The sequence below is a fragment of the Eubalaena glacialis genome, chromosome 3, assembly GCF_028564815.1.
Source record: "Eubalaena glacialis isolate mEubGla1 chromosome 3, mEubGla1.1.hap2.+ XY, whole genome shotgun sequence".
Classification (NCBI taxonomy): Eukaryota; Metazoa; Chordata; class Mammalia; order Artiodactyla; family Balaenidae; genus Eubalaena; species Eubalaena glacialis.
Window position 1 is genome coordinate 86,004,464 of NC_083718.1, and position 22,565 is coordinate 86,027,028.

At 46.9% G+C, this 22,565-nt stretch overlaps 3 protein-coding genes across 8 annotated transcripts; 1 reads left to right on the forward strand and 2 right to left on the reverse strand.

The window, feature by feature from the left end:
• Positions 1–3,754: 3,754 nt before the first annotated feature.
• Positions 3,755–10,446, reverse strand: CIART (circadian associated repressor of transcription). 3 transcript variants are annotated; one of them, XM_061186055.1, is made up of 6 exons: positions 10,384–10,446; positions 7,249–7,665; positions 7,006–7,081; positions 6,696–6,774; positions 6,477–6,579; positions 3,755–4,326 (listed from the first exon to the last, which is right to left on the reverse strand). In XM_061186055.1, exons 1-6 carry the CDS (start codon positions 10,387–10,389, stop codon positions 3,799–3,801), a joined length of 1,209 nt encoding a protein of 402 aa, XP_061042038.1. In that variant the 5' UTR covers positions 10,390–10,446; the 3' UTR covers positions 3,755–3,798. The 3 variants fall into 3 exon arrangements, with proteins under 3 accessions (XP_061042038.1, XP_061042039.1, XP_061042040.1); XM_061186056.1 differs by lacking the exon at positions 10,384–10,446 and adding an exon at positions 8,228–8,276; XM_061186057.1 differs by lacking the exon at positions 10,384–10,446 and adding an exon at positions 8,228–8,265 and having other exon boundaries at positions 7,249–7,420.
• On the reverse strand, positions 10,412–18,314 carry C3H1orf54 (chromosome 3 C1orf54 homolog). 4 transcript variants are annotated; one of them, XM_061186059.1, is made up of 7 exons: positions 18,283–18,314; positions 16,027–16,092; positions 14,751–14,834; positions 13,911–13,969; positions 13,383–13,493; positions 11,166–11,267; positions 10,412–10,490 (listed from the first exon to the last, which is right to left on the reverse strand). In XM_061186059.1, the coding sequence occupies exons 2-6, from the start codon at positions 16,070–16,072 to the stop codon at positions 11,169–11,171; spliced, it is 399 nt and encodes a 132-aa protein (XP_061042042.1). In that variant the 5' UTR covers positions 16,073–16,092; positions 18,283–18,314; the 3' UTR covers positions 10,412–10,490; positions 11,166–11,168. The 4 variants fall into 4 exon arrangements, with proteins under 4 accessions (XP_061042042.1, XP_061042045.1, XP_061042044.1 ...); XM_061186062.1 differs by having other exon boundaries at positions 18,259–18,311; XM_061186061.1 differs by lacking the exon at positions 18,283–18,314 and adding an exon at positions 16,535–16,573 and having other exon boundaries at positions 11,166–11,264.
• A 128-nt stretch (positions 18,315–18,442) lies between these two features.
• Positions 18,443–21,968, forward strand: APH1A (aph-1 homolog A, gamma-secretase subunit). The gene is made up of 7 exons (XM_061186063.1): positions 18,443–18,780; positions 19,339–19,509; positions 19,676–19,749; positions 19,985–20,107; positions 20,261–20,388; positions 20,809–20,932; positions 21,272–21,968. Exons 1-7 carry the CDS (start codon positions 18,443–18,445, stop codon positions 21,334–21,336), a joined length of 1,023 nt encoding a protein of 340 aa, XP_061042046.1. The 3' UTR covers positions 21,337–21,968.
• The last annotated feature ends 597 nt before the right edge of the window (positions 21,969–22,565 follow it).

Below are 22,565 nucleotides of genomic sequence, written 5' to 3' on the forward strand. Positions count from 1 at the left end.
ATTATATAGGCAACAGCATAATATAGTGTAAAGCACTGGATTGGAAGTCAGGAGATCTGGATTCTACGCAAATTCTGATACTGAGGCATATGACCTTGAACAAGTCACTTAAACCAGTAGTCTACAAAGTACTGCCTACCGGTCAAATCCAGCTCCACTCTTGCTTTTGTAAATAAAACTTTATTGGAACACAGCTGTGCTGTTTGTTTATATATTAGGTATAGCTGCTTTGGGCTACAATGGCAGAGTTGGGTAGTTGCAGCAGAGATGTATGGCCCACAAAGCATATATCTATCTGGCTCTTGCTGACCCCTGACTTAAACGCTCAGTCTATTTCCTCATTTGTAAAATGGAACTAATATCTGCTGTCAATCACACAAAATTTGTCATGGGAATCAAATGGGATAAAATATAAAAATACTTTGAAAGAAAAGAAGAGGAAAAGTAGCATTTTTGAGAACCTACAATATACCAAACTTTGTACTAAGCAGTTTATGTACCTGATTTCATTTAATGGAGTAAAGGGCCAAAGACTAAGCATATATATCTTTAATGGAGCGAATAATTGGGAGAAGGACTTGAGTTAGTCATTGAAAGAAGGGTAGGGCTTAGTTAACAGAAGCAGGAAAGGCTGAGCAGGGTGAATGGCATGAACAAGAGTTTAGAGGCAAAAAGGCTTACAGTGTTCAGGGCAAACAACAAAAACAAAAAACAAAAACCTGGAACAGAGGGATCATACAGGGGAGCAGAGGGAGAAACAGAGACCTTGACTAAAGGTTCTGGACTTTCTTCTCAAAACACCAGGGAGCCATTGAATAGGTAATAACATGCAAAGCATTGTTCCAGGAAGATTAATCTTGTTATCAGTGAGAAGGGTTTAGAGGTAAGAGAGGCTATTGCTATAGTCAAGGTTTAGACCAGAGAGGTGGCAATGGAATGGATAAGAAGAAACAGATTTCAAGAGACATTCCAAATACAGAATAAAAGGGATTTGGTGATTAAATACACCACGTTTTAAGCCTAATTATATAGAAAAATGATGGTACCGGGGCTTCCCTGGTGGTCCAGTGGGTAAGACTCTGTGCTCCCAATGCAGGGGGCCCGGATTCAATTCCTGGTCGGGGAACTAGATCCCGCATGCCACAACTAAGAGTTTGCATGCCGCAATTAAGAGTCCACACGCCACTAATAAAGAGCCCGCACGCGGCAACGAAGATCCTGTGTGCCGCAACTAAGACCCAGCGCAGCCTCAATAAATAAGTAATAAATAAATAAATAAATATTTTAAAGAATTAAAAGAAGAATGATGGTACCATCATTAACAGAAGAAAAGGAGGTTCTAAAAAGGCAGAACGGGACATCTCTAAAAGGATAATAGTTTGATTGGTAAACACTAGAAAAGGTACCAGACTGGAAAATGAGTTCTGTATGACACATTGTGTTGTCTTACACAAGCTACCTAAGTTTTCTCATCTATAAAATGAAGGGGTTGAATTAGATACAGATGGTACCCTCTTGGCTCTAAAATGCTGAAATTTTCAATGTTTTAGTGTTAGTAATATGTAAATGGAACTGTCCAGCAGAAATGTAGACATTCAGTATGTCATCTCAGGGGAAAGATTGGGACTGGAGATGAAGCTTCAGAAGTCTTCTACTTGAGGCAATAATTAGAACCACGAAAGGAGATGAAACCTTGAAGTGAAGGAATGTAGTTAGAGAAAAGAGCCAAGGGCTGAGCCTAAGGGAATATGCATACTCTGGAGTGGGCAGAAGTGAGGCTATTAAGAGATATAGAAGTTGTTGCCAGATAGGTAAGAGGAGAATTAGGATATCGTGCTGACATGGGATCCAAGGGAGGAGAGTTTCAGTAGGCATTACCAAGAGTGTCAAATGATAACGAGAGCATGGAGTACCTAGGCTTTGTAAAAGCCCCTGGATCTAGCTATTGACTGGATGGAAGCTACATTATAATACTTTAATTCTGTAAGATCTTCTTAGTGACTTAAGAAGGTGCAGTAGAGTGATAGCAGTGGATGCTAGGCTGCAAGAATTTAAGGACTGAGTGGTGGAAAGGAGTCAGAAAGAGTATGATTAGACTACTCTTTTTTGGGGGGGGGGTTGTTTGTTTTTGTTTTTTAATTTTTTGGCTGCACTGCATGGCATGGGGGATCTTAGTTCCCCGACCAGGGATCAAACCCATGCCCACTACAGTGGAAGCACAGAGTCTTAACCACTGGACTGCCAGGGAAGTCCCTAGACTACTCTGTCAAGAATTATAGAGAAAAGATGAGAAAGAGGGCAGTTGGGTTCAAGAGATATTTTCTTTTTTTAAAAATTATTTTTAAATTTATTTATTTATTTATTTTTGGCTACGTTGGGTCTTCATTGCTGCACGCGGGCTTTTTCTAGTTGCGGCGAGCGGGGGCTACTCTTTGTTTTGGTGTGCAGGCTTCTCATTGCGGTGGCTTTTCTTATTGCAGAGCACGGGCTCTAGGAGTGTGGGCTTCAGTAGTTGTGGCTCACAGACTCTAGAGCGCAGGCTCAGTAGTTGTGGCGCATGGGCTTAGTTGCTCCACGGCATATGGGATCTTCCTGGACCAGGGATTGAACCCGTGTCCCCTGTATTGGCAGGCAGATTCTTAACCACTGTGCCACCAGGGAAGTCCCTCGAGAGATATTTTCAAGAAGGGGGTACCTGATCATACTTGCAGGAGGAATAATTATTACTTGTAGGAGAAAGAAAGAATAAATAATTCAATAACAAATGGAAGTTACAAGGTAAAGAGGGCATAAGTGACTCAGCAAAAGTTCCAGAGGTGCAAGGTAATCAAAAGCACAACTGGAGAAGTTTGCCTTAAGGGGAGGGCATGTTGTCTGAAATAAAATGAGACAATAATTCACTGAGAACAGAGGACTTGAGAAACAGGTGAAAGATGTATAACCAGCTATGAGGAATATGCTAAGTAGCCAATATGCAATAACTAAAATGACTAAGTAGTCTGAAACTTTGCCAAGGCTGGGAGAGGACATGGTTTTGATGGAAACTGTGACAAATCAGAAAGAGTAATACGTGGAGAAGGGTAGATGTAGGTAAATTCACAGACTTCAGTTTTGCCCTTTGATGACACTGGGTAGCATACATTTAGCAGCTGCAGTTTTTTGAATAAGGAGGCCCAGCATCTGAGGGGACTTCCCATTCTGACAGTTCTGGGGCACTGCTTCCTCTTCAAAACTGGCAACCACAGTGGCTGTTCGGGCTTTTGTGTCCCTCCTCTGGCAGCAGTAGATTACATATGCATTTAGCCACAAGCATCAACAGCTCCCAACAAAGCAAAGAGCTACCCCAGAGCAGTAGAACCTGCTAGTCTGGGCCAGCTGGAAGGTTACAAGAGTGAGAGACACAAACAGAAAGGTACTAGTCTCTGAGCCTGAATGAAAAAACAACCCAACTCTGAACCCTGTAACTGTCCCAAGGGTGTTCCCTAGGAAGATAGCAGCAGAGAGTCCCTTTTCCTTTCCCGCAGGACGTATACTGTCCCATCCAGACTTCTAATTTGGTGGAGCTCGGGTTCACAAACATTCCCATCCCCTTTCTTTCCTGCAGCTCAGAGGATAAATATTGGAATTCGAGGCAGAAGGTTTCAATTTCCCCCAGTCAGCAAACTGTTTAGGTATAAAATTTATTTAATCAGAAAGGATTTCTCTTCCCTCAACACAAATTCACACATTAACAGTTAAAAAAGTATATCGAGAGACATATATTTACACAAATTAGAAACTACAGTCTCAAGTCCTGCATTAGGGATTGAGAGGACGGACATCAGGAGCAACAGAAGGGTGGCTTCTCATCTGTTCTAGGTCTCCCACGGTCATCTCTCTGGTCATGGTGGGTAGACCAGGAGGGGATGGGGTACAGCTCCAGTCTGATGGCAGAGTTACTGGCAAATTGTGGCAACAAGGCCCCTCTCCAGAGAGTTTCTTAGGATCACCAGGGATGACAGGAGATGCTGTAGTAGTAGATGGAACTGGAGTGGTTGGGGCTGAGTGGGTGAAGGGCTGTACTCCATGCTGGAGGAAAAGGATGACACCAATGCTGGTTCCAGTGCCTAAAGGACCATGGCTAAAGGAGATGGTACCTGGGGAACTGAGAGGGGGATTGCAAATTGGAGTAGTGTGGATCCAAGTGAGGTTCATAGCTGGCCATTCAGTGAGGTGCCAAGGCTGCTTTGGTTTCAATATTAGCTGTCCTAGCTGTGTCTGGTCCATCTTTTCCACAGAAAGTGCAGGAGAGGAAGCAGCTGGATAACTGTGGTGGCCTGGAGAATGCTAGGGAGGGGGAGAAAAGAGAATTATGTGAGAAAGGTTTCAGATTAACTCCACCTGCTTGCTTAAACATTTGCTTTCCTTGGGAACTCCGTAATGCTAACATACCTTGTTTTATGCAATAGATAATTTCCTGTCAGGCCATGATTAAGTAAAAGTTTTAATAACCAAACTACTTTCATTTATATAACAAATTCTTGTACCACACACTATATAGGCACTGGCTATTCACACGTATACAAAATAAAACAAACAGTCTCATACATACTCACTATTTATAAACTAATTTATTTTAGAACTTCTTTCTAAAAAGTCTATTTTTAACTGGAATCATCATTTCCCAATTTCTGTATTTTAAGTTCTAATTTCCTATGTTGAGTTCCTTAAGAAGTGTAGATTAATATGCAGGCAAGATCCTCCTGCTTATGTTTATGTATTTATTTTGTAATTTTTAAAATAAATTTATTTTATTTATTTATTTTTTTGGCTGCCTTGGGTCTTCGTTGCTGCTGTGCGCGGGCTTTCTCTAGTTGCGGCGAGCGGGGGCTACTCTTTGTTGTAGTGCACGGGCTTCTCATCACGGTGGCTTCTCTTGTTGCGGAGCACGGGCTCTAGGCGCGTGGGCTTCAGTAGTTGTGGCACTTAGGCTCAGTAAGTAGTTGTGGTTCACGGGCTCTAGAGCGCAGGCTCAGTAGTTGTGGCACACGGGCTTAGTGGCTCTGCGGCATGTGGGATCTTCCCGGACCAGGGCTCGAACCCGTGCCCCCTGCATTGGCAGGCAGATTCTTAACCACTGCACCACCAGGGAAGTCCCCTTCCTACTTTTTTTAAAAATTTATTTATTTGTTTATTTTTGGCTGCGTTGGGTCTTCGTTGCTGCGCAGGCTTTCTCTAGTTGTGGTGAGCGGGGTCTACTCTTCGTTGCGGTGCACGGGTTTCTCATTGCAGTGGTTTCTCTTGTTGAGGAGCACAGGCTCCAGGCACGCGGGCTTCAGTAGTTGTGGCACGTGGGCTCAGTAGTTGTGGCTCACGGGCTCTAGAGCACAGGCTCAGTAGTTGTGGCTCACGGGCTTAGTTGCTCCGTGGCATGTGGGATCTTCCCAGACCACGGCTTGAACCCGTGTCCCCTGCGTTAGCAGGCAGATTCTTAACCACTGTGCCACCAGGGAAGTCCCCTCCTGCTTATTTTTAAATCAATTATTCCCACAGCAGTTGAAAACAAGGACTGTCCATTAGCTACAGGAGACTTTCCTCTCCCTATCGTTTGAGTGCCCCCTACGTACTCTATTATTTGAAGGCACAGAAAATAGGTCATTCCACACTAGATCTAAGAATCTTTTCAGGGACTTCCCTGGTGGTGCAATGGTTAAGAATCCGCCTTCCAAGGCAGGGGACATGGGTCCAGGAAGATCCCACATGCAGCGGAGCAACTAAGCCCGTGCACCACAACTACTGAGTCCGCGTGCCACAACAACTGAAGCCTGTGCGCCTAGACCCTGTGCTCCACAACAAGAGAAGCCACTGCAATGAGAAGCCCGCGCACCACAACGAAGACTGGCATCTGCTCGCCGCAAATAGAGAAAGCCCGCGCGCAGCAACTAAGACCCAACGTAGCCAAAAATAAATAAAAAAGAATAAAAAGAAAAAGAATCTTTGCAACATTCTCCTTATGGGTGCCCCATGGGTGCCTTCACCCCTCCCAGTGATGTACTTCTTGTGACCAGTCCTCAAAACCCATGCTTCCAGAGGGATACAAGGGTACGTGGGAAGGAGTAAAAAGAGGGAGAGGAAAAGGGGTTTAGGGGCAGCAGAAGAGAAAAGATTTGCAGAGAGAAGCTGAGGAATCTTCCTGCATGATTCATTTGGCCAGGTAAAAAGCATTCTGTATCTAGGCAGAAAGCAGATAAGCTACAACATGAGGAACACAGCTAAATTCCATGGAGTTCCTTGAAATAATCCAAACAAAATAGAACCCCAAAACACCTAGAAATCAAGACAATGAAGGAAGTTTAGGCATTCCCTTCCCTGAAAAGAAAACTTGTTGAAAAGATGAAAAGATCCAAAAGAAAATGGAAGAGGGAGCCCATTTCTGCGTGTACACGTCATTTCTTTGGTTATTTCCCCACCTTTTCCTCAGGTTTATAAGTTCTCACCTTGGTCAGCTGACTATGCAATGATGACTTCTGGGCAGCTATATGAGGAAACCAAGTCTTTAACATTCCTTCTACCTGTAGCAGGGTTCCTAGATAACGCTCTCTGTGGGGGAAAAAAAAAAAAGCCATTAGGTGTGAAAAAAGCAACAGGACAGGATTGGAGATAGCTCCTTTTTTATGAAGTACTGAGGAAAGAATCAAGAATCAAGAATCAATTACCCCATCTGTGGCTTCTGCAAAACACCTACTATACGCTGGATCCTGTCCATTGCCACGCTCTGCTGGAAACTGCTCAATCCTGGGGTCAGGAAAGAGAAAGAGAGATCAAGGATTGAGATTCAAGAATTTAATCAGGTAAAGGAAAGACAGAAGGGCTTAAAATGGATTCACCTAAACAAATTGTCACAGGAGAAAAAGGGAATCATCCAGGCCCCAAACAAAGACTTAAGAGAAATACACATTCAAAACATATTTTGAGAGACAGAAAGATGAATGTAGCTCAAATGAATACAAGTAATCAGATAACTACCTCTCTCAAATCGACCCATCTTCAGTCCATTCAGTAGGTCTGTGAGAGGGGGTATGAATCCTCGGAGCTCTTTACACTGTAGAAAAACAGGACAAAGGGTATGAGAAGACCAAGAACTGCCCACACCAGTACTTATTCTTCCATCTCCCAATCTGAGAGCCAATATTATCCTCATGGGGTCCTTACCAACCAACTGGGTGCTAAGCCACTTGGTCGTATCTCCTTTCCCCAGCTTTCTCTTACCTTCTGAGCAAAGAGCAGGTCTCCTTCTGTGGTACAACCCTGGATGTTTAGACCGGTCTCCAATTCACCACCTCTTGATCTTTTGACCCCAGATCCTGACATAGAAGAAGCCAAGCCCCGCTGTTCCGAGTGAGATGCTGTAGGTTGCTTACTGGAAACCTTGGGTCGTTGCCTGCAGCGGATAGGACCAGGGCTGGGCCGAGAACCTCCCCTCTGACCAACAGTGTCTGGCCTGGGGCCATGGGCCCACTTGTCCTCCCTCTCACTATCGGAGGGGAAGCCAGAGTCACTGTTCACTGGGGAGGTGGAAAAAGAGGAATAAAGAGAGTAGGAAGAAACGCTAGATGGAGAATCCATAGGTTCAGAATCAGGGGCTGGAGAGCAGCTCCCGGAGTGCCCAAACATCGGGACCTGCAACTGAAGAGCAAAGCGAGGGAGTTTGAAACCAGAATCTGAGTATTAGGAAATGGACTGGGAGACTAGGGTGTACTGTCTGCGATCATAATATCTCTTCTCTCCCTCCCCAATATTACCTGTCTCAGGGACAATAAAAAAAGTCATCTTCCCCGCCTCCCCTCCTCCATTAAGAACCTGGATTGCCTCTCTGGCCTCCGCAGAGCAGCTCTTAGCCTGACACAGACTCTTTTCCCTCAGTTCAGAGTAAATATAATGATTTGACACCTTTCCCCGGTTCGCCTCTTCTGGTCTCATCCTGACCCCGCAGCGAGCCTCTCTACCTGAGATCACGCCACCGGCAAGCCGGAAATCTGCAGCACCCGAACCCACCTAGGGACCCGGCAGCAACCTCCCTCCTCTTGCCAATCTTTCTGATCAGGATCCCTGCGCCGGACCATCTCCAGTCGCGCCTGCCACGTGATGCGATCCCTCGCAATACCAATATCCGCGTTGAGTCCCTAAGCCCACTCCCACCGGGTCTGATCCTCCTGCGCGGATCGCTCCCTGACCTGAGTCTCCTCACCTGTGTTGGTCGGCTCAGCCCAGGCTGTCTCCAGCTCCTACTCCGACTCTCGGGTCAGGGCTACCCACCTCCGCCTCCCTCCCACTGGGTCCCGCCCCTTCCCCCTCCCAGACACGTGCAGCTCCGCACGTGCCTTCCCCCGGCGTACACAGACCTCGCACCCTCATTGGTTGTCTAGCCGGTGGCACGTGACTCTCGTTACTGAAGTTCACATTCCATTTGCTACAGCATACAGGGGCTCGGCCAATAAAGAGGCAGTCAGGTGACGATTGGTTGGAAGGTAAGCATTCCGTGCTCCGCCCCTACATGCGGCTAGCGAGGAGGACCCGGTGATGAGAGAAGGAGGATGGAAAAAGAGTGGAAAAGAAGGGAGGGGAGGAAAAGGGCGGAGCCTGTGGCTTTAAATAGGATGGTGGTGCGCCGGAGCCGCGCAGCTGGAGTGTGCAAGACTGGTTGTGTGACCTAAGGGGTAAGCCTTGAGATGTGGGACTCTTGGCTCTTCCTTGGGAACCGACCCCTCTGCCCCCTCTTTCAGCGCCTCCGCTCACGAGTGCAGCACGTGGAAACGATCAGCGACTTGCGTCTGCAACGTGTGTGAGAGAATGGATGTGTGCCACTATGTATACTCTCCCCCTCTCGGCGGCCCAGCTCTCGTGACTCCCCCGTCTCTGTTTCACCCTCCCCTCCTCCTCCTTCTCTTACAAGTTGGGTGCCTCCTGCCCTGCTGGGTGAGGAGGGTGGGGATTGCTGCCGAGAACACCGCGTCCTCTCCCCGGCTCCCGCTGGGGCGGCTCCACCAGCCCTTTCCTTATGTAACCCGCCACGCACGTTACCAGCTCAGATGCCAGCCCGCCACGACTCCAGAGGTCAAAGCCCCGCTGGGTTGTTCCTGACTTTTCTACCCCGGTTCCCCGGGCCCTGTGCCCTTAGTTCTGTGTTTCTTAGCACAAGAAAAGGAGAGTGGGTAGGTCTCTGATCTCCTAGATTATGTACTTGTCCAGCTTAAGTTTCTTCATTTGTCCTCTGGAGAAGATTTGAAGGACGGAGGGTGGCAAGTCCGGAGTTTACTATTCACTGGCCCGTGCAGTGCTTTGTTTTGTTTTGTTTGTTTGTTTTCTTTTGCTGTGCCGGGAGGCTTGCGGGATCTCAGTTCCCCAACCAGGAATTGAATCCGGGTGACCGCAGCGAAAGCCCGGAGTGCTAACCACTAAGCCACCGGGGAACTCCCCCTTGCAGTATTGAGAGCACAGTGGAGAGAAGGGGACAGGACCCAGGGACTGTGGGCTGATTGAAGCTATAACATCCAAGAGACCGCAAGGGGGCAGCCCAGTTCTGATTAGGGTCGAAGGATAAAAGGAAAAAAAATTTTTTTCTTTTTAAAGTTTGTCCCTGGGCTTCCCTGGTGACGCAGTGGTTAAGAATCTGCCTGCCGATGCAGGGGACACAGGTTTGAGCCCTGGTCGAGGAAGATCCCACGTGCCGCGGAGCAACTAAGCCCATGTGCCACAATTATTGAGCCTGCACTCTAGAGCCCGCAAGCCACAACTACTGAAGCCCACGCGTCTAGAGCCCGTGCTCCACAACAAGAGAAGCCACTGCTATGAGAAGCCCGCGCACCGCAACCGAGAGTAGCCCCCGCTCGCCGCAACTAGAGAAAGCCTGCAGCAACAAAGACCCAAAGCAGCCAAAAATAAATAAATAAGTTTATAAGAAGAAAAAAACAGTTTGTCCCCGAATGCCTTAATTACTAACTGAAAAGGGTACATAGTTAGGAGCTGCAGTGGGGAGATAAGTGGAGGAGGGTGTGAATTTTAAAAATCTATTCTAAGTAGTTTTTGATATTTTACGTATGTTTAACAATGTGCTTATTTTATAAAAAGGAAAAAAGGGTTCCACTTCAACTTTCTTTCTGCAAACATACTGTCTCAACACCATATATGATAAAGCAAAACAGTAGAATTAGAGGGAATTATAGGCTGTGAATAAACCTGTTGTTTGTGGGTGTTTTTCTCCATTATTCCCAAAATTTCAGGGTTTATTTTTTCACAGCCCTAATAATTCCCTCTAACTCTACTGTCGCCTAACTCCCTTTCTAATCTACCCTTCCCACACCTATATCCTGGTGCTCTCTTCAGTGTTGCAGCTTTAGAACTGACCCTCATAAAGGAGTAGAGAGTAACCAGATTACTTCATTTATTTATTTAATCTTCCACTCTCCTCTTCCCAAAACCCCATCCAATGAGTCGTAGCAGCCTTCCCTCTCCTAAAAAAAAAAAAAAAGGAAGAAAGGGAAAAACAAAAAACAAAAAAACAAGGTCAGGGGACTCAGGAAGCCCCTCCCACCTCTATGGAAACCCCCCAGATTTCTTATTTTGAGCTAGATTTCCCCATGACGTCCACTAGATGTGTCCCCCTCCCCTCTTCACTCCTTCCTTCTGCTAAACCCCTTCATGCCCATAGTTATTTAGATTACCAACTTAAATTCCTTCCCTATAATACAGGTTTCTCTTCCTTCCCCCTTTCCACCATCTCTCCCCTACACTAGGGAACCACCCCCACTTCTGCCTCTTGACTCTGCCAGGTTGTAGAGCCCCTCCCATTTTGCCCTCTATCACCTGAAGAGCCTTAAACCAGGCCAGCTGGAACCAGCTTTGATTCCTCGAGGCAGACTGGAAACCTGGAGAAGTTTCTTCTCCATTCCACCTGCTTCTGCTCTAGGAGGTCCTGAAATCCTCCCAGTTCAGAAAAAGTAATGACTCTTATTACAAAGGCCTTTGCCTCAACATCTCCTAAACCTCCTTAAAGTTAGATAAGATTTTTCTATATGTGATCCCTCTTTAAGCAGCTGAGAGAGAATTGACCAGGCTGGAAACACTAGCCAGAGATACTGGTAAAATTGCTTCACAGACTCCCCCAAGGCCAGTGGCTGCACTCTCACCTTCTACATGAAATACATCCCCCCCTGAACGAGGGCCCAGGACAGGAGGAGTGCACCAGGACTCTGCAGACTGGATACAGCATTGTTCAGATCTGGACTCTGCTAAAATACAGACATCCCCTCATAGTAGGCTAGTGTCATCCTTCCTACTGCCCACCTCCCACTCTGGAAGGATAACCATCTCTTTACACCAATCTCTGTCTTCTTTCCTCTGAGCTTAGAGAAAGATCCAGCCCTCCTCCCCATCACTATAAGAAGTCCTTTCCTCTGTGCCTTTCAGCCATTCCTGACCATACCAGGGAGACCTGACTCAATTCAATGAGATGTTTTTTGTTTTATTTTTTAAGCTATGTGCATGACACTATGCTAGTCACTGTGCTAGGTGCCATAGGGGGGATATAAATATAATTAAGACAGTGGTTCTGTCCTCACAGAGTTTACAATCTAAAGGGAGCCTACTATATACTTTAAAATATTTATCTGTCCTTGTCAAGCATCAGCTTTCCATTTCTACTAATTCTTCCCATCTGTGTTCAACTATATTCAGACTGCACTTTGATCCTGTTGCCCTTTCTAGCTGTTGCTTCTCTTTTTGCATTACCAGATTTCTCAGATGGTTGGTCTATCCTCTCCCTCCACTTCCTCACAATGTAGTCCCGCTCTAACGCCACAAAATCTAGCTTTTGCTACATCCACTCAATTAAAACTGCTTTCTCTGTGATTATCAATCACCTCCTTCTCCTTGGCCTCTTGGTAGCTTTTGATTGATTGTATTAAGCTTTCTCTTCTAGACTTTATAATACAAATTTGGCTATCTGCCTACCTCTCCAATCAGCTTGTCTCCATTTCCTTGGTTGATTCCTCTTCTACTAACTACCGGCACAGTCATTGGCCTTTTGGTCTTCTGTGTGTACTGGCTCTAATGAGCTCATCTACTTTTGTAACTGTGACTTTGCACTTAGAACTGTAGCACTGACTTAATTCAGCTACCTTTACGACACCCTCATAGGGCTGTCACTATAAATTCAGCTTGGCCAATACCAAATTTGTAACTTCACTCCTAAATCACTCTGATCTCCCACAGTTCCCATTTTGGTCAACCATTTTCCCAGATATCCATGTTTAAAACTTTTAAGTTATCTTAACTCTCTCCTCATTTATTGCCCATATGAAATTATCACTGGAGCAAGGCATTTTCTTCAAAATGTTTCTTATTTTTCTCCTCTCCATTCAAAATGCCACTTCCCTAGTCCAGACCTTTAATGGATTGTTTCTGGAATGATGCAAATCTCATGAGTCTCTCTCCACTCCACTGCATCCTTCATACAACCAGATAAATCATTTTTCAAAAATACCACTTTCATTGTGTGTTTACCACACTGAAGAACTTACTAGGCTCCCTATTGCTTATAAGTCTGAACCTTACCCTGATACTTCAGACTCTGTAATTTGGCCCTATCTTCCCATATGTGAGATTACCAAGCAAATATTTGGAGCATTGTAAATTTTATTTCTTAATTTCCCACCGTTCCTTTCCATATACCCTCTCCTTCAATCATACTCCATCCACTAAACATACCCTGCTTGTTCTATCCCCCTTGTCTATGCAGCTCTTTCACTCTTGGAATAACTATTCTTCCCCCTAATTGCTTTCATCCTTTCATAACTTCCTGCCAATCAAAAGCTCACCTATTCTTCAAAGTGTATTTCAGGCACAATTACCTCCTAAAAGTCTTCCAGACAACTTCAGCCTGTGCTAATCTCTCTCCTTCCACAGCCTAAAGCACTTGTTTGTCATATGCTGTCAAATGTATATGCAATTTAACATTGTGACAAATCTTTTCATTTTGTTTTAAATGTTTCATAAGTGCAAACTTGAGTTTTATGAATACTTTGAGGACAATAACAACATCACAGATTTCTTTTTCAGCATCATCAGCATCATCAGCAGCTTTAGGCATAGGTTACTTACACAGTAAATACTATTCAACTGAAATTTAACTGCACCAAATCTTCCCAGTGTTCTGTATACAGGGTTAGTGTTAAATCTCAGTGAAAGAAATGATGGCCAAGCTGAGATGAACACCTGCATTGTAGTACTAGTTATTTGGTTCCCCCATCCACCAAAGCCTCCCTCTGCTGCACGTCACCAGCCCTGGGATCTATCCAGGGTAAGGGTTGTCTGTCTCCCTCCCCCCTTATCCCCAATCCACTCACTGGTTCCACTGTCACTGGTTTCTCTGTTACAGGCTTCTGATGGTCTGCAGGGTCTGTTTCACGACTAATGGTAGTCTCTACTGCTTCCATTACCTCCTCATCCAACTTGTTCTGCCCTCAGTAGGATTAGGAAACACAGAGTTATCACTGCCTCCATTCAACATCCTCATAGATTTTCGATTTAGAGTTCTTTTCTCCTTCACCACCTCTTCTCCCCCCTCCCCATCCCCCAAGACTTAAACTCAGGGATCTTCCCTACTTCATGTTTGCATGGATTATGTACCCATCCCATTCACCAATTCCCTTGACTCAAGGATTGTTCCTCCCTTTCAGTGTCTTAGCAAACCTACTGCATTCTGGCTTCATCCCCAGCTTTGGTTAACAAATTTGTTTTGGGCTCACTACCTAGTTTCACTTCACCTAACTAATTTTTATTCCTGTTCATCATTTACATTTCAACAATGCCCAGTTTCTTTTTAACTGTTACCTATCCTGATCCTCCTAGAGGGTCATGTAGATATCACTCACCAGCCTGTTCTCTGACTCAAACATAGAGTAATCAACAGTGAAGTTTGCACCAAAGTCATCTGGGAAGGAGAAAAAAAATCAGTAGTAACAAAGGTAGCACTAGATCTGGAAATGAGAAGAGGAAGAAATTGTTCAGAATACTTCAATTTGCTCAAGTTGTAAAATTTACTGGTATAATTCTAATGAACTTTTGATGTTAAAATGTTTGTGGGGGCTTCCCTGGTGGCGCAGTGGTTGAGAATCTGCCTGCCAATGCAGGGGACACGGGTTCGAGCCCTGGTCTGGGAGGATCCCACATGCCGCGGAGCAACTGGCCCGTGAGCCACAACTACTGAGCCTGCGCCTCTGGAGCCTGTGCTCCGCAACAAGAGAGGCCGCGATAATGAGAGGCCCGCGCACCGCGATGAAGAGTGGCCCCCACTTGCCGCAACTAGAGAAAGCCCTCGCACAGAAACGAAGACCCAACACAGCCATAAATAAATAAATAAACAAATAAATAAACCCAAAAATTAAAAAAAAAAAAAAGGAAATTGCTGAACTGTCTATACCACTATACCATTAAAAAAAAATGTTTGTGAATGTGTATGCATTTATATTTTCAATCTGGTGTCTAAAATCATGTACAAATTTGAAAAATTTCAAGTTGTTTCAATCAATTTCTAAAGGATTGAAAATCACTAGTTTGAGACATAACATCATGAGCTTGATAGTCTTTGCTCATAGCCACATTTCTCTCTGACCTAGTTATACCATTGTAAAGGAAAAGTCAAAGTGTCAGAACTGAGCAGCTCCCAAACCTCTCTCCATCCTGCGAAGGGTCAGAACCTTATACATACTCACCATAGTTGGGGGTGATTGTGTAATAATAGACCACCTGATAATAGTCATCCTCTTCCAGTCCTTCTTCATCCTCATATTCTTGTCCTAGGGGGACAAGGACTAGAGGTCAGGGGGCATCTGGAACTCCTTAGCAATAGAAGGACACCTGACGTTGACCTCAGCTCTATCAGTTTCCTTTCCTTCTGCCTCCCCTCTACTATCTCCCTGCCTCTGCACCTCTAAACCTTTCTCAGTCTTTTGGGCTCCATAACTCTGATGAGACCTGTTACACTGTGCCCTTTCAATCCGGGAACTCCCAGAAGAGAAAACGGCTCCCTCCACATACTGTAACCCAAACTAAGCCTTAAAAAGGTAGGAAGCAGAGAGACACCAGAAATTAAGACCTCCAAATCCACTCCTCAGTATGCTCTAGACCTACTGTATTTGTGAGAGATGTTCTCTTAGCAGTGTCTCCCACAACTAACACACACACACAGCCTCTTGGACTTGGGCTTTAGTTCCAGTTTCAATGCTAACTAGTAAAATATCTCTGAACAAGCCAGTTAACATCCGCTTTCTTAAAATGAGTCAGCTGGACTAAATGATCCATCTGCATTAGTTTTTCTTCCTTTCCAGGATTAAAAATATGTGGCTTGGACTTGATTGGGTCAGGAATTCTAGGCCTCCTGCTAAATATTTCCCTAAGCTCCTTGAATGCTCTCTCTTAACCCCAAGCAATGACACAGAGTCTGGAGGAAAAGGAAACAATGAGAGCACCTGGCAGACTGGGAACAAAGGAGGGAAGGAGCCAAGCTACTTTTGGGACCTTGTCCCTGAAGGCAGACAGTACTCACTATCTTAAAGGCCACCCCTTCTGTGTCTTTACTAATACAAAGTTTTTCTCCAACTCGCTGGGAAAGAAGATACCCTGGCTTCCCTCGCTAGTTTCAGACTCCCCCACCTTCAAAGAGTCCACCTCTCTCCACTCTCACTTTAGTCCTTCTCATCTTGTTCAAGTCTGTGGTGATGGCGAGCTGAGTTCACTCTTGTTAGGACCTCCCCACGGCTGGGGCTCCATCCCCGTCAGCTGTCTCTTCTTTGACAGGACTATGCTCTCCTCCCCTTTTCCTGGCCCTAATTTCCAGGTTCCCCCTCTGCCCCTGACATCTAACACAGTTGAGAAAGTGTTATCACTCCTTTTGAACTGCACCTCCTGCCCCCTCCTCATTTTCTTTTCTCCCACCCCATTTATGGTAGAAGACCTGGCTCAAAAGCTCAGGGAGAGACGTGTACTTACCCAGGATGAGTGGCACAGCAAGGATGGCTACAAAGAGGACATCCATTCTGGATTCTGCACTAGTGCCTTGAAAGTAAAAAAGGAAATTACAGCGTTTCCCACCAAACTTACCCCGCCTTCTGCCCTCCTCCAAAGCAGGGAAGGAGCTGCAGCAACCCTTCTCCCAGGGGGGGGAATTCCCCGCCCACTTGCTGACTGACTGGGCCATCAGTTACTACCAGTGCGGTCCTCAGCCACAGCTGCCCAGATCAAGAGAGGCAAAGTGAACTTTGATGGAAACATGTTCATTGAGACCCTCTGGCTCTAGACTAGATCCATTCAGGCCTCCTGCTGCCACTTCCAGAAAAACAAAACAAACAAACAAAAAAACCCACAAAAAACCCAAAGAAACCCAAACCAAACAACAAAAATCCCAGCCTACCAAGGAGTTTCCCCTCTCCCCTACTTTCCTTCCTTGTTCCCAGTCCTCACAAAAAGCTCACCCTCCCTCTCGCTGTCCCTGACTTACTATCACTATCCAGAACTGCCCTTCTCTCCGAGGCTTCATCACAATCTCTTTCTTCACAGTCAAATTATTCTGAGGAAGGGATGAGCATTTTTTCTAGACTGAAAATAGTCTCCCTTCTCTGCGTGTCTCGGACTACGAAGTATGGGAACAATATCAACATCATTGTCAGACTCTCCAAGCACCTGCTGCATTGTTTCTGATTTCAAAAAAAAAAAAACTTTCAGTTAAGACTAGTTACTTCCTCTCTGCTAAGTACTGATTTCACCTCACCTCTTTCTCAATTTTCTGCACACAGGATGGGAAAAGGGAGGAAGCAGGTAGTCTCTTTCCCTGCTGTATATGCCACACCCCTTCTCCCACTTTCAGTCACTTGGTATGTTCCCTTCATTCTAGCCTACAGGGGTGGAGTTCATCTTATCCTTCTCTCTGCTTTTATAGTTCCCATTTTCATTCAATTCAATTTAGAAACATCAAACATAACGTATGTGCTAGGCACAGGGTGCTAGGCCTAGTCTGATAGGCAATTCAGGGTTCAGAGGCAAGGGAATAAGAAAAGAATGCAGGTATTTTTTTTTAAGGGAGTTAATAAACATCCATTCAACATCTACTATGAGTCAGACACTATGCAAGTCTCTGTGGAACTACCAATGAACAAGATAGGTTTGATTCCCGTTATTAAGTCAGCAAATGCTGTGGTAACAGCTCAAAGGAGAGATGAGACGAGTTGTCTTATCCCTATCTCTTCTGGTTTGCTATGCTCAGAAGCAAGACAATAGAGTCTTGAGCACTGGCCAGGATGTTCCTACCCTCTTAACCTTATTGGGGGAGGATTTGCATGGTGACTTCTCACGTACATCTATATAATCTATTCCTTCAGCTCCTTTCCAGAATTTCCTGGAAAAAAATGTAAAACTCTTATGTGGATGTACATCTATGCATTGCCATAAATCATTTCCAGGAAGGAAAGTAAGCCTGGTTCTCTGAAGAATTTCTATAGTTTTTTTGGGTACTTTGATTACTCTCTCAAGAACAATATTCCAGTTTCCCTCACTTTCCCATCCTGGTACTCTTTTTCCTAAACATCCTCCCTAAGGACTAACCCCACCTGCATCCAAATGAGGATACAATACCCTCTTCTCATACTTTAACTTTCTTTCGCTCTGATATGCATCCCCTGCGCCTTCCCTTCCCCCCCAGCCTGAGGAAAAGACACCACTGAGGTTCATTTTCAGAAAATAAATGGAGGAAGTATGACATAAAAGGAACTGAGTAACTTGGCGGGGTGGGGGTGGGGGGGTGTCATTTTCCAACTCCATAGCTCTAATTGCTTTTTACAAACAACTTTAACTCCCGATTTTAACTCAAAATCCCCTCTAACCCTCCTAACATTGCTCTCCAGGCTCCTTTTACTTCGCTCTGATTCTCTTGTCATTACGGATGAAGGCTTCATTAGCGATACACTGTATTGCATGCTTCCTACAGTAGCCTGTTCAAAGAGCTCCTACTTTTAAGTGCAACCTTCATCTCTTAGGCAGTAGCTCTAGCTCATTTCCTCGCATTCAAGTAAGAACAATACCCGTCCCTATCTCCCTGCACCCTCTATCCTGTGCTTTCTTTGTATTTGTCCTTTAGGTTCCAACAGGATCTTCCCCCCTCTGCAGCTCTTCAAGAAGCGTAGGATTGCTACCACCCTGCCCCATAAAATAACGAAAGGGAACAGCGACCAAGGTCGAACCGAACCCAGGAACCTGGTTTAACCGGCTGGAGCCACTCCCAGGGCCGAGGTCCAGGAGGAGGGCAGGACTACAACTCCCAGCACGTCGTGAAGCCACGCCCCCGCCTCCGAAGCTCCGCCCCCGCGGGTTCTCCATTGGCCTCCAGGGGGTGGGGATTAGATGGGAGGTGGCCATGGGGCCGCGGCAGGGGTTTGTCTCCTCCTCGGCTTCCGTAGGGGAAGTCGCGCCGACCTGTATCTGGGGTTTCGGTGTCCCCGCCTTCCCGGGGGTCCGGGGTGACATTGCACCGCGCCCCTCACGGGGTCGCGTCGCCACCCCACGCGGACTCCCTGGCTGGCGTGCTTCATCCCTTCGCCTCTCTTGGCCGGGCCCCCACGTCGCCCCCAGCTGCCCAGCCATGGGGGCCGCAGTGTTTTTCGGATGCACTTTCGTCGCTTTCGGCCCGGCCTTTGCGCTTTTCTTGATCACTGTGGCAGGAGACCCGCTTCGCGTCATCATCTTGGTCGCCGGGTGAGTTAAGGGGTTGGGGAGACGCGGGAGGACGCCGAAGAGAGAGATCCGAAAGGGGCTGGAGGAACTGGGGCGAGCCTGGAAGCCTGAGAGGGGGAGACAAGTCGGAGGTGAAGATTGGAGAGGGTCGAGTCAGGGATCTGGGTGATTTGCCCTTTCCCGCAGTTGGTTTCCGCCTTCCAGAGATCGCACAGATTCCTCCTATACTCCTCCCGCGACGTCCGAGGAGGCCCAAGGCGAAGACTTGGAAGGGGGCTGTGCTGACCTCGGCCGGCCCTAAGGGAGTATCCAGGAATGGATACCTCGCCCTCCTGTCCTCCTACACTCTGGCTCTCATCACTCTGAAGACTCTTTAATCAGATTTCTTACCCTTTCCCTGCGTTCGGATCCCTACAAACTCCCTTGGTGGAGACACCTATCCTATCTCCTCCCTGTCTCCCTGGACAATCCGGAAGTCTAACTTCCACTTTTTATGCTGCAGCCTTGGTTGGTTCCCCTCTTTGATTTCCCTGGATGCCCCCTACCCTTGCTTGTCTGATTGCCTTTGTCTTTCCTCAGGGCATTTTTCTGGCTGGTCTCCCTGCTCTTGGCCTCTGTGGTCTGGTTCATCTTGGTCCATGTGACCGACCGGTCAGATGCCCGACTCCAGTATGGCCTCCTGATTTTTGGTGCTGCAGTCTCTGTCCTTCTACAGGAGGTGTTCCGCTTTGCCTACTACAAGCTGCTTAAGTAAGAAGATGGGGTGGTCTGGAGGGGAGAAGGGCAGAGGACTGAACTATAAGTGGGGCAGCCCTGGGTGGTGGTTTGGACGAGGAGGTACTAAGGGCAGATATTAGAGGGGAAGGCGATTCCTGCCCTCCCTCATGTTTCCCTTATCCCACCCACCCCACCCCAGGAAGGCAGATGAGGGGTTAGCATCGCTGAGTGAGGACGGAAGATCACCCATCTCCATCCGCCAGATGGCCTATGGTGAGCCAAGGGAGAGGGACTGGAGGAGGGAGTTGGACACTCCTCTCTCCCAGGGAAGTCTCTAAACATCCACATGTCCTAAGCGGCTTCTTGTTTTTCTTCATACCCGACTTCCAAGGAGAGGTGGTCTGGAGGGAGAGTAGGTGTGGGGGAACTGTGACTGGGAATGGGGAGGGATCACTGGTAATAAGGCTATAGTGATCTTTGACATTGATGAAACCCTCCCTCCCCCCAGTTTCTGGTCTTTCCTTCGGTATCATCAGTGGTGTCTTCTCTGTTATCAATATTTTGGCTGATGCACTTGGTCCAGGTGTGGTTGGGATCCATGGAGACTCACCCTATTACTTCTTGACTTCAGGTAAGATCCACTTTCTTTCTTGCCTTCATGCCCCATTCATCCCTGACCCTGATCTGATTTATTGGCCTTCCCTGGGAGACTTCTTTGGCTCAACATCTCAGGAGGCTGGGAGAAGATGAGGGATGTATCTCATCCCCATCTCCCTCCCTGCAGCCTTTCTGACAGCAGCCATTATCCTGCTCCATACCTTTTGGGGAGTTGTGTTCTTTGATGCCTGTGAGAGGAGACGGTACTGGGCTTTGGGCCTGGTGGTTGGGAGTCACCTACTGACATCGGGACTGGTGAGTTGGGGACAGGGGCCTGAGTTAGAGAGAAAAGAACTTAATGGTGAGTGGGATGGAGGGGAAATATATTCTCACTTCTTAACATTTAAAAACTTATCTTGGAAGGAGGCAGAAAGGTGAGTCTTTAGACGTCTCTCACCTCAGCATCAATTGTATAACCTGCTCTGGGGATGCTCTAGGGAGGAGTTTGAATGGATTAGTCAAACTAATGCAGATGGCCTGAGGTGAGCAGGAGTGGCAGAAACTTCTGAGGGGGCTGAAAAATCACAAATGCCCTTAACCACAAGATATCGGTGTTCTGAAGGACTGGGAAATTTGAGTGAGATATCTGGGGGAGATTTGGGTCAAAGGCACAAAGAGAATATGGGGATTAGAGAAAGAATCTAACCTCTTTTCTACTCTTCCCCCCATCCCCAGACATTCCTGAACCCCTGGTACGAGGCCAGCCTGCTGCCCATCTATGCAGTCACTGTTTCCATGGGGCTCTGGGCCTTCATCACAGCTGGAGGGTCCTTCCGAAGTATCCAGCGCAGTCTCTCGTGTAAGGACTGACTACCTGGACTGATCGCCTGACAGATCCCACCTGCCTGCCCACTGCCCATGACTGAGCCCAGCCCTAGCCCGGGTCCATTGCCCACCATTCTCTGTCTCCTTGTCGGTGTATTCCACCACCTTCAGGGTTTTGCTTTGTCCACTCATGACCTTTAGTCTCTAGGCTTTACCAGGAGCAGTCTGGGTTCAGCCAGTCAGTGACTGGTGGGTTTGAATCTGCACTTATCCCCACCATCTGGGGACCCCCTCCCCTTGTTGTCCAGGACTCCCCATGTGTCAGTGCTCTGCTCTCACCCTGCCCAAGACTCACCCCCATTCCCCTCTGCAGGCCGACGGCAGGAGGACAGTCGGGTGATGGTGTATTCTGCCCTGCGCATCCCACCCGAGGACTGAGGGAACCTTGGGGGGGACCCCTGGGCCTGGGGTGCCCTCCTGATCTCCTCGCCCTGTATTTCTCCATCTCCTGTTCTGGACAGTGCAGGTTGCCAAGAAAAGGGACCTAGTTTAGCCATTGCTGTGGAGATGAAGTCAATTGGAGGTTCAAGGGTAGACGAGCTCTGAGTTTCCCAGTACCCCCTCCCCAGACTGGATATCTTAGTCTTTTTCTCAGGTCTGAGGGGAACCATTTCTGGTGTGATAAAGACCCCCAAATTGCCTTTTTTTTTTTTGAGCGGGAGGAGGGAGGAAGTATGTTGGAATTCTTCTCCTAACCTCCTTGGACTATGTTTTCCCTCCTCAAATTGCTCCTTATGGCTGGGCTTATATCTATCCAGCTTTCCCCTTGGTCCCAGGCTTTGGGGGAAAGGAAGGAAGTGCATGTTTGGGAACTGGTATTACTGGAACTAATGTTTCAACCTCCTTGACCACCAGCATCCCTCCTCTCCCCAAGGTGTACTGGAGGGTGCTGCGGGAAGCTGGCCCACCCCAGAGCCGCAGTGCCACTGGGGGAGTCAGCCTACCATGACATCGCAGGGAAGGAGGGCAGATTTTTTTCTAGTTTTTAATTGGGGGGGTGTGGGGGGGGCGGGGAGGTTTTCTATAAACTGTATCATTTTCTGCTGAGGATGGCGTATCCCATCCTTTTAATCAAGGTGATTGTGATTTTGACTAATAAAAAGGACTTTATAATTGTGGGGGAACTTGGCTTTAAAAGGAGGGGATAACATGTTAATTGAGGTTTCTGCCCTCTCATGTCTCTTTTCCAACCTCCCTCCTAACCTGGCAACCTCTGGTTCCCTCCAAGCATAGCTTCGATACAGGGCAGAAATCTGGGCTGGGGGTCTAACATGTCAGAAGCTCTGGGTTAAGCATTTTCCAGAAGTGGATCTCCCCTTCTCCAGAATTGGGGTAAAAGGAGTTATTCACCCATTCTTCCTTTTCCCTACCCTTTGCCCACCTCTGCCATCTGAGGCATTAAGGAACTCTCCCGTTCTCAAGAGCCCCCAAAGTAAGGCCGGAGGCGGGGTCGGCAAATTTAATTTCCTAATATATTGAGGGAAAAAAATATAACAGCAGCAACCCTTTTTCCTAAGGGGAGATCTTGTACTATATCTAGGGACAGGGATATAAGGATGAGGGGGTGGGGGACTTTGGGGCACATCCCCAGCTTCCCCTACAACTAA

What these genes read in the sequence shown, in the direction of transcription:
- CIART (XM_061186055.1), bottom strand. An exon ending in ACCTGCTCTTTGCTCAGAAG is followed by an intron (nt 7,082 to 7,248) that starts GTAAGAGAAAGC and finishes GTTTTTCTACAG; the next exon opens with TGTAAAGAGCTCCGAGGATT. An exon ending in TTGCAGAAGCCACAGATGGG is followed by an intron (nt 6,580 to 6,695) that starts GTAATTGATTCT and finishes TTTCCCCCACAG; the next exon opens with AGAGCGTTATCTAGGAACCC.
- APH1A (XM_061186063.1), top strand. Translation starts at nt 18,443, where the DNA reads ATGGGGCCGCGGCAGGGGTTTGTCTCCTCCTCGGCTTCCGTAGGGGAA. An exon ending in GTCATCATCTTGGTCGCCGG is followed by an intron (nt 18,781 to 19,338) that starts GTGAGTTAAGGG and finishes GTCTTTCCTCAG; the next exon opens with GGCATTTTTCTGGCTGGTCT. An exon ending in CTATTACTTCTTGACTTCAG is followed by an intron (nt 20,108 to 20,260) that starts GTAAGATCCACT and finishes CCCTCCCTGCAG; the next exon opens with CCTTTCTGACAGCAGCCATT.
- C3H1orf54 (XM_061186059.1), bottom strand. Translation starts at nt 16,072, where the DNA reads ATGGATGTCCTCTTTGTAGCCATCCTTGCTGTGCCACTCATCCTGG. An exon ending in TGCTGTGCCACTCATCCTGG is followed by an intron (nt 14,835 to 16,026) that starts GTAAGTACACGT and finishes TTGTCCCCCTAG; the next exon opens with GACAAGAATATGAGGATGAA. An exon ending in TTGAGTCAGAGAACAGGCTG is followed by an intron (nt 13,494 to 13,910) that starts GTGAGTGATATC and finishes TACTGAGGGCAG; the next exon opens with AACAAGTTGGATGAGGAGGT.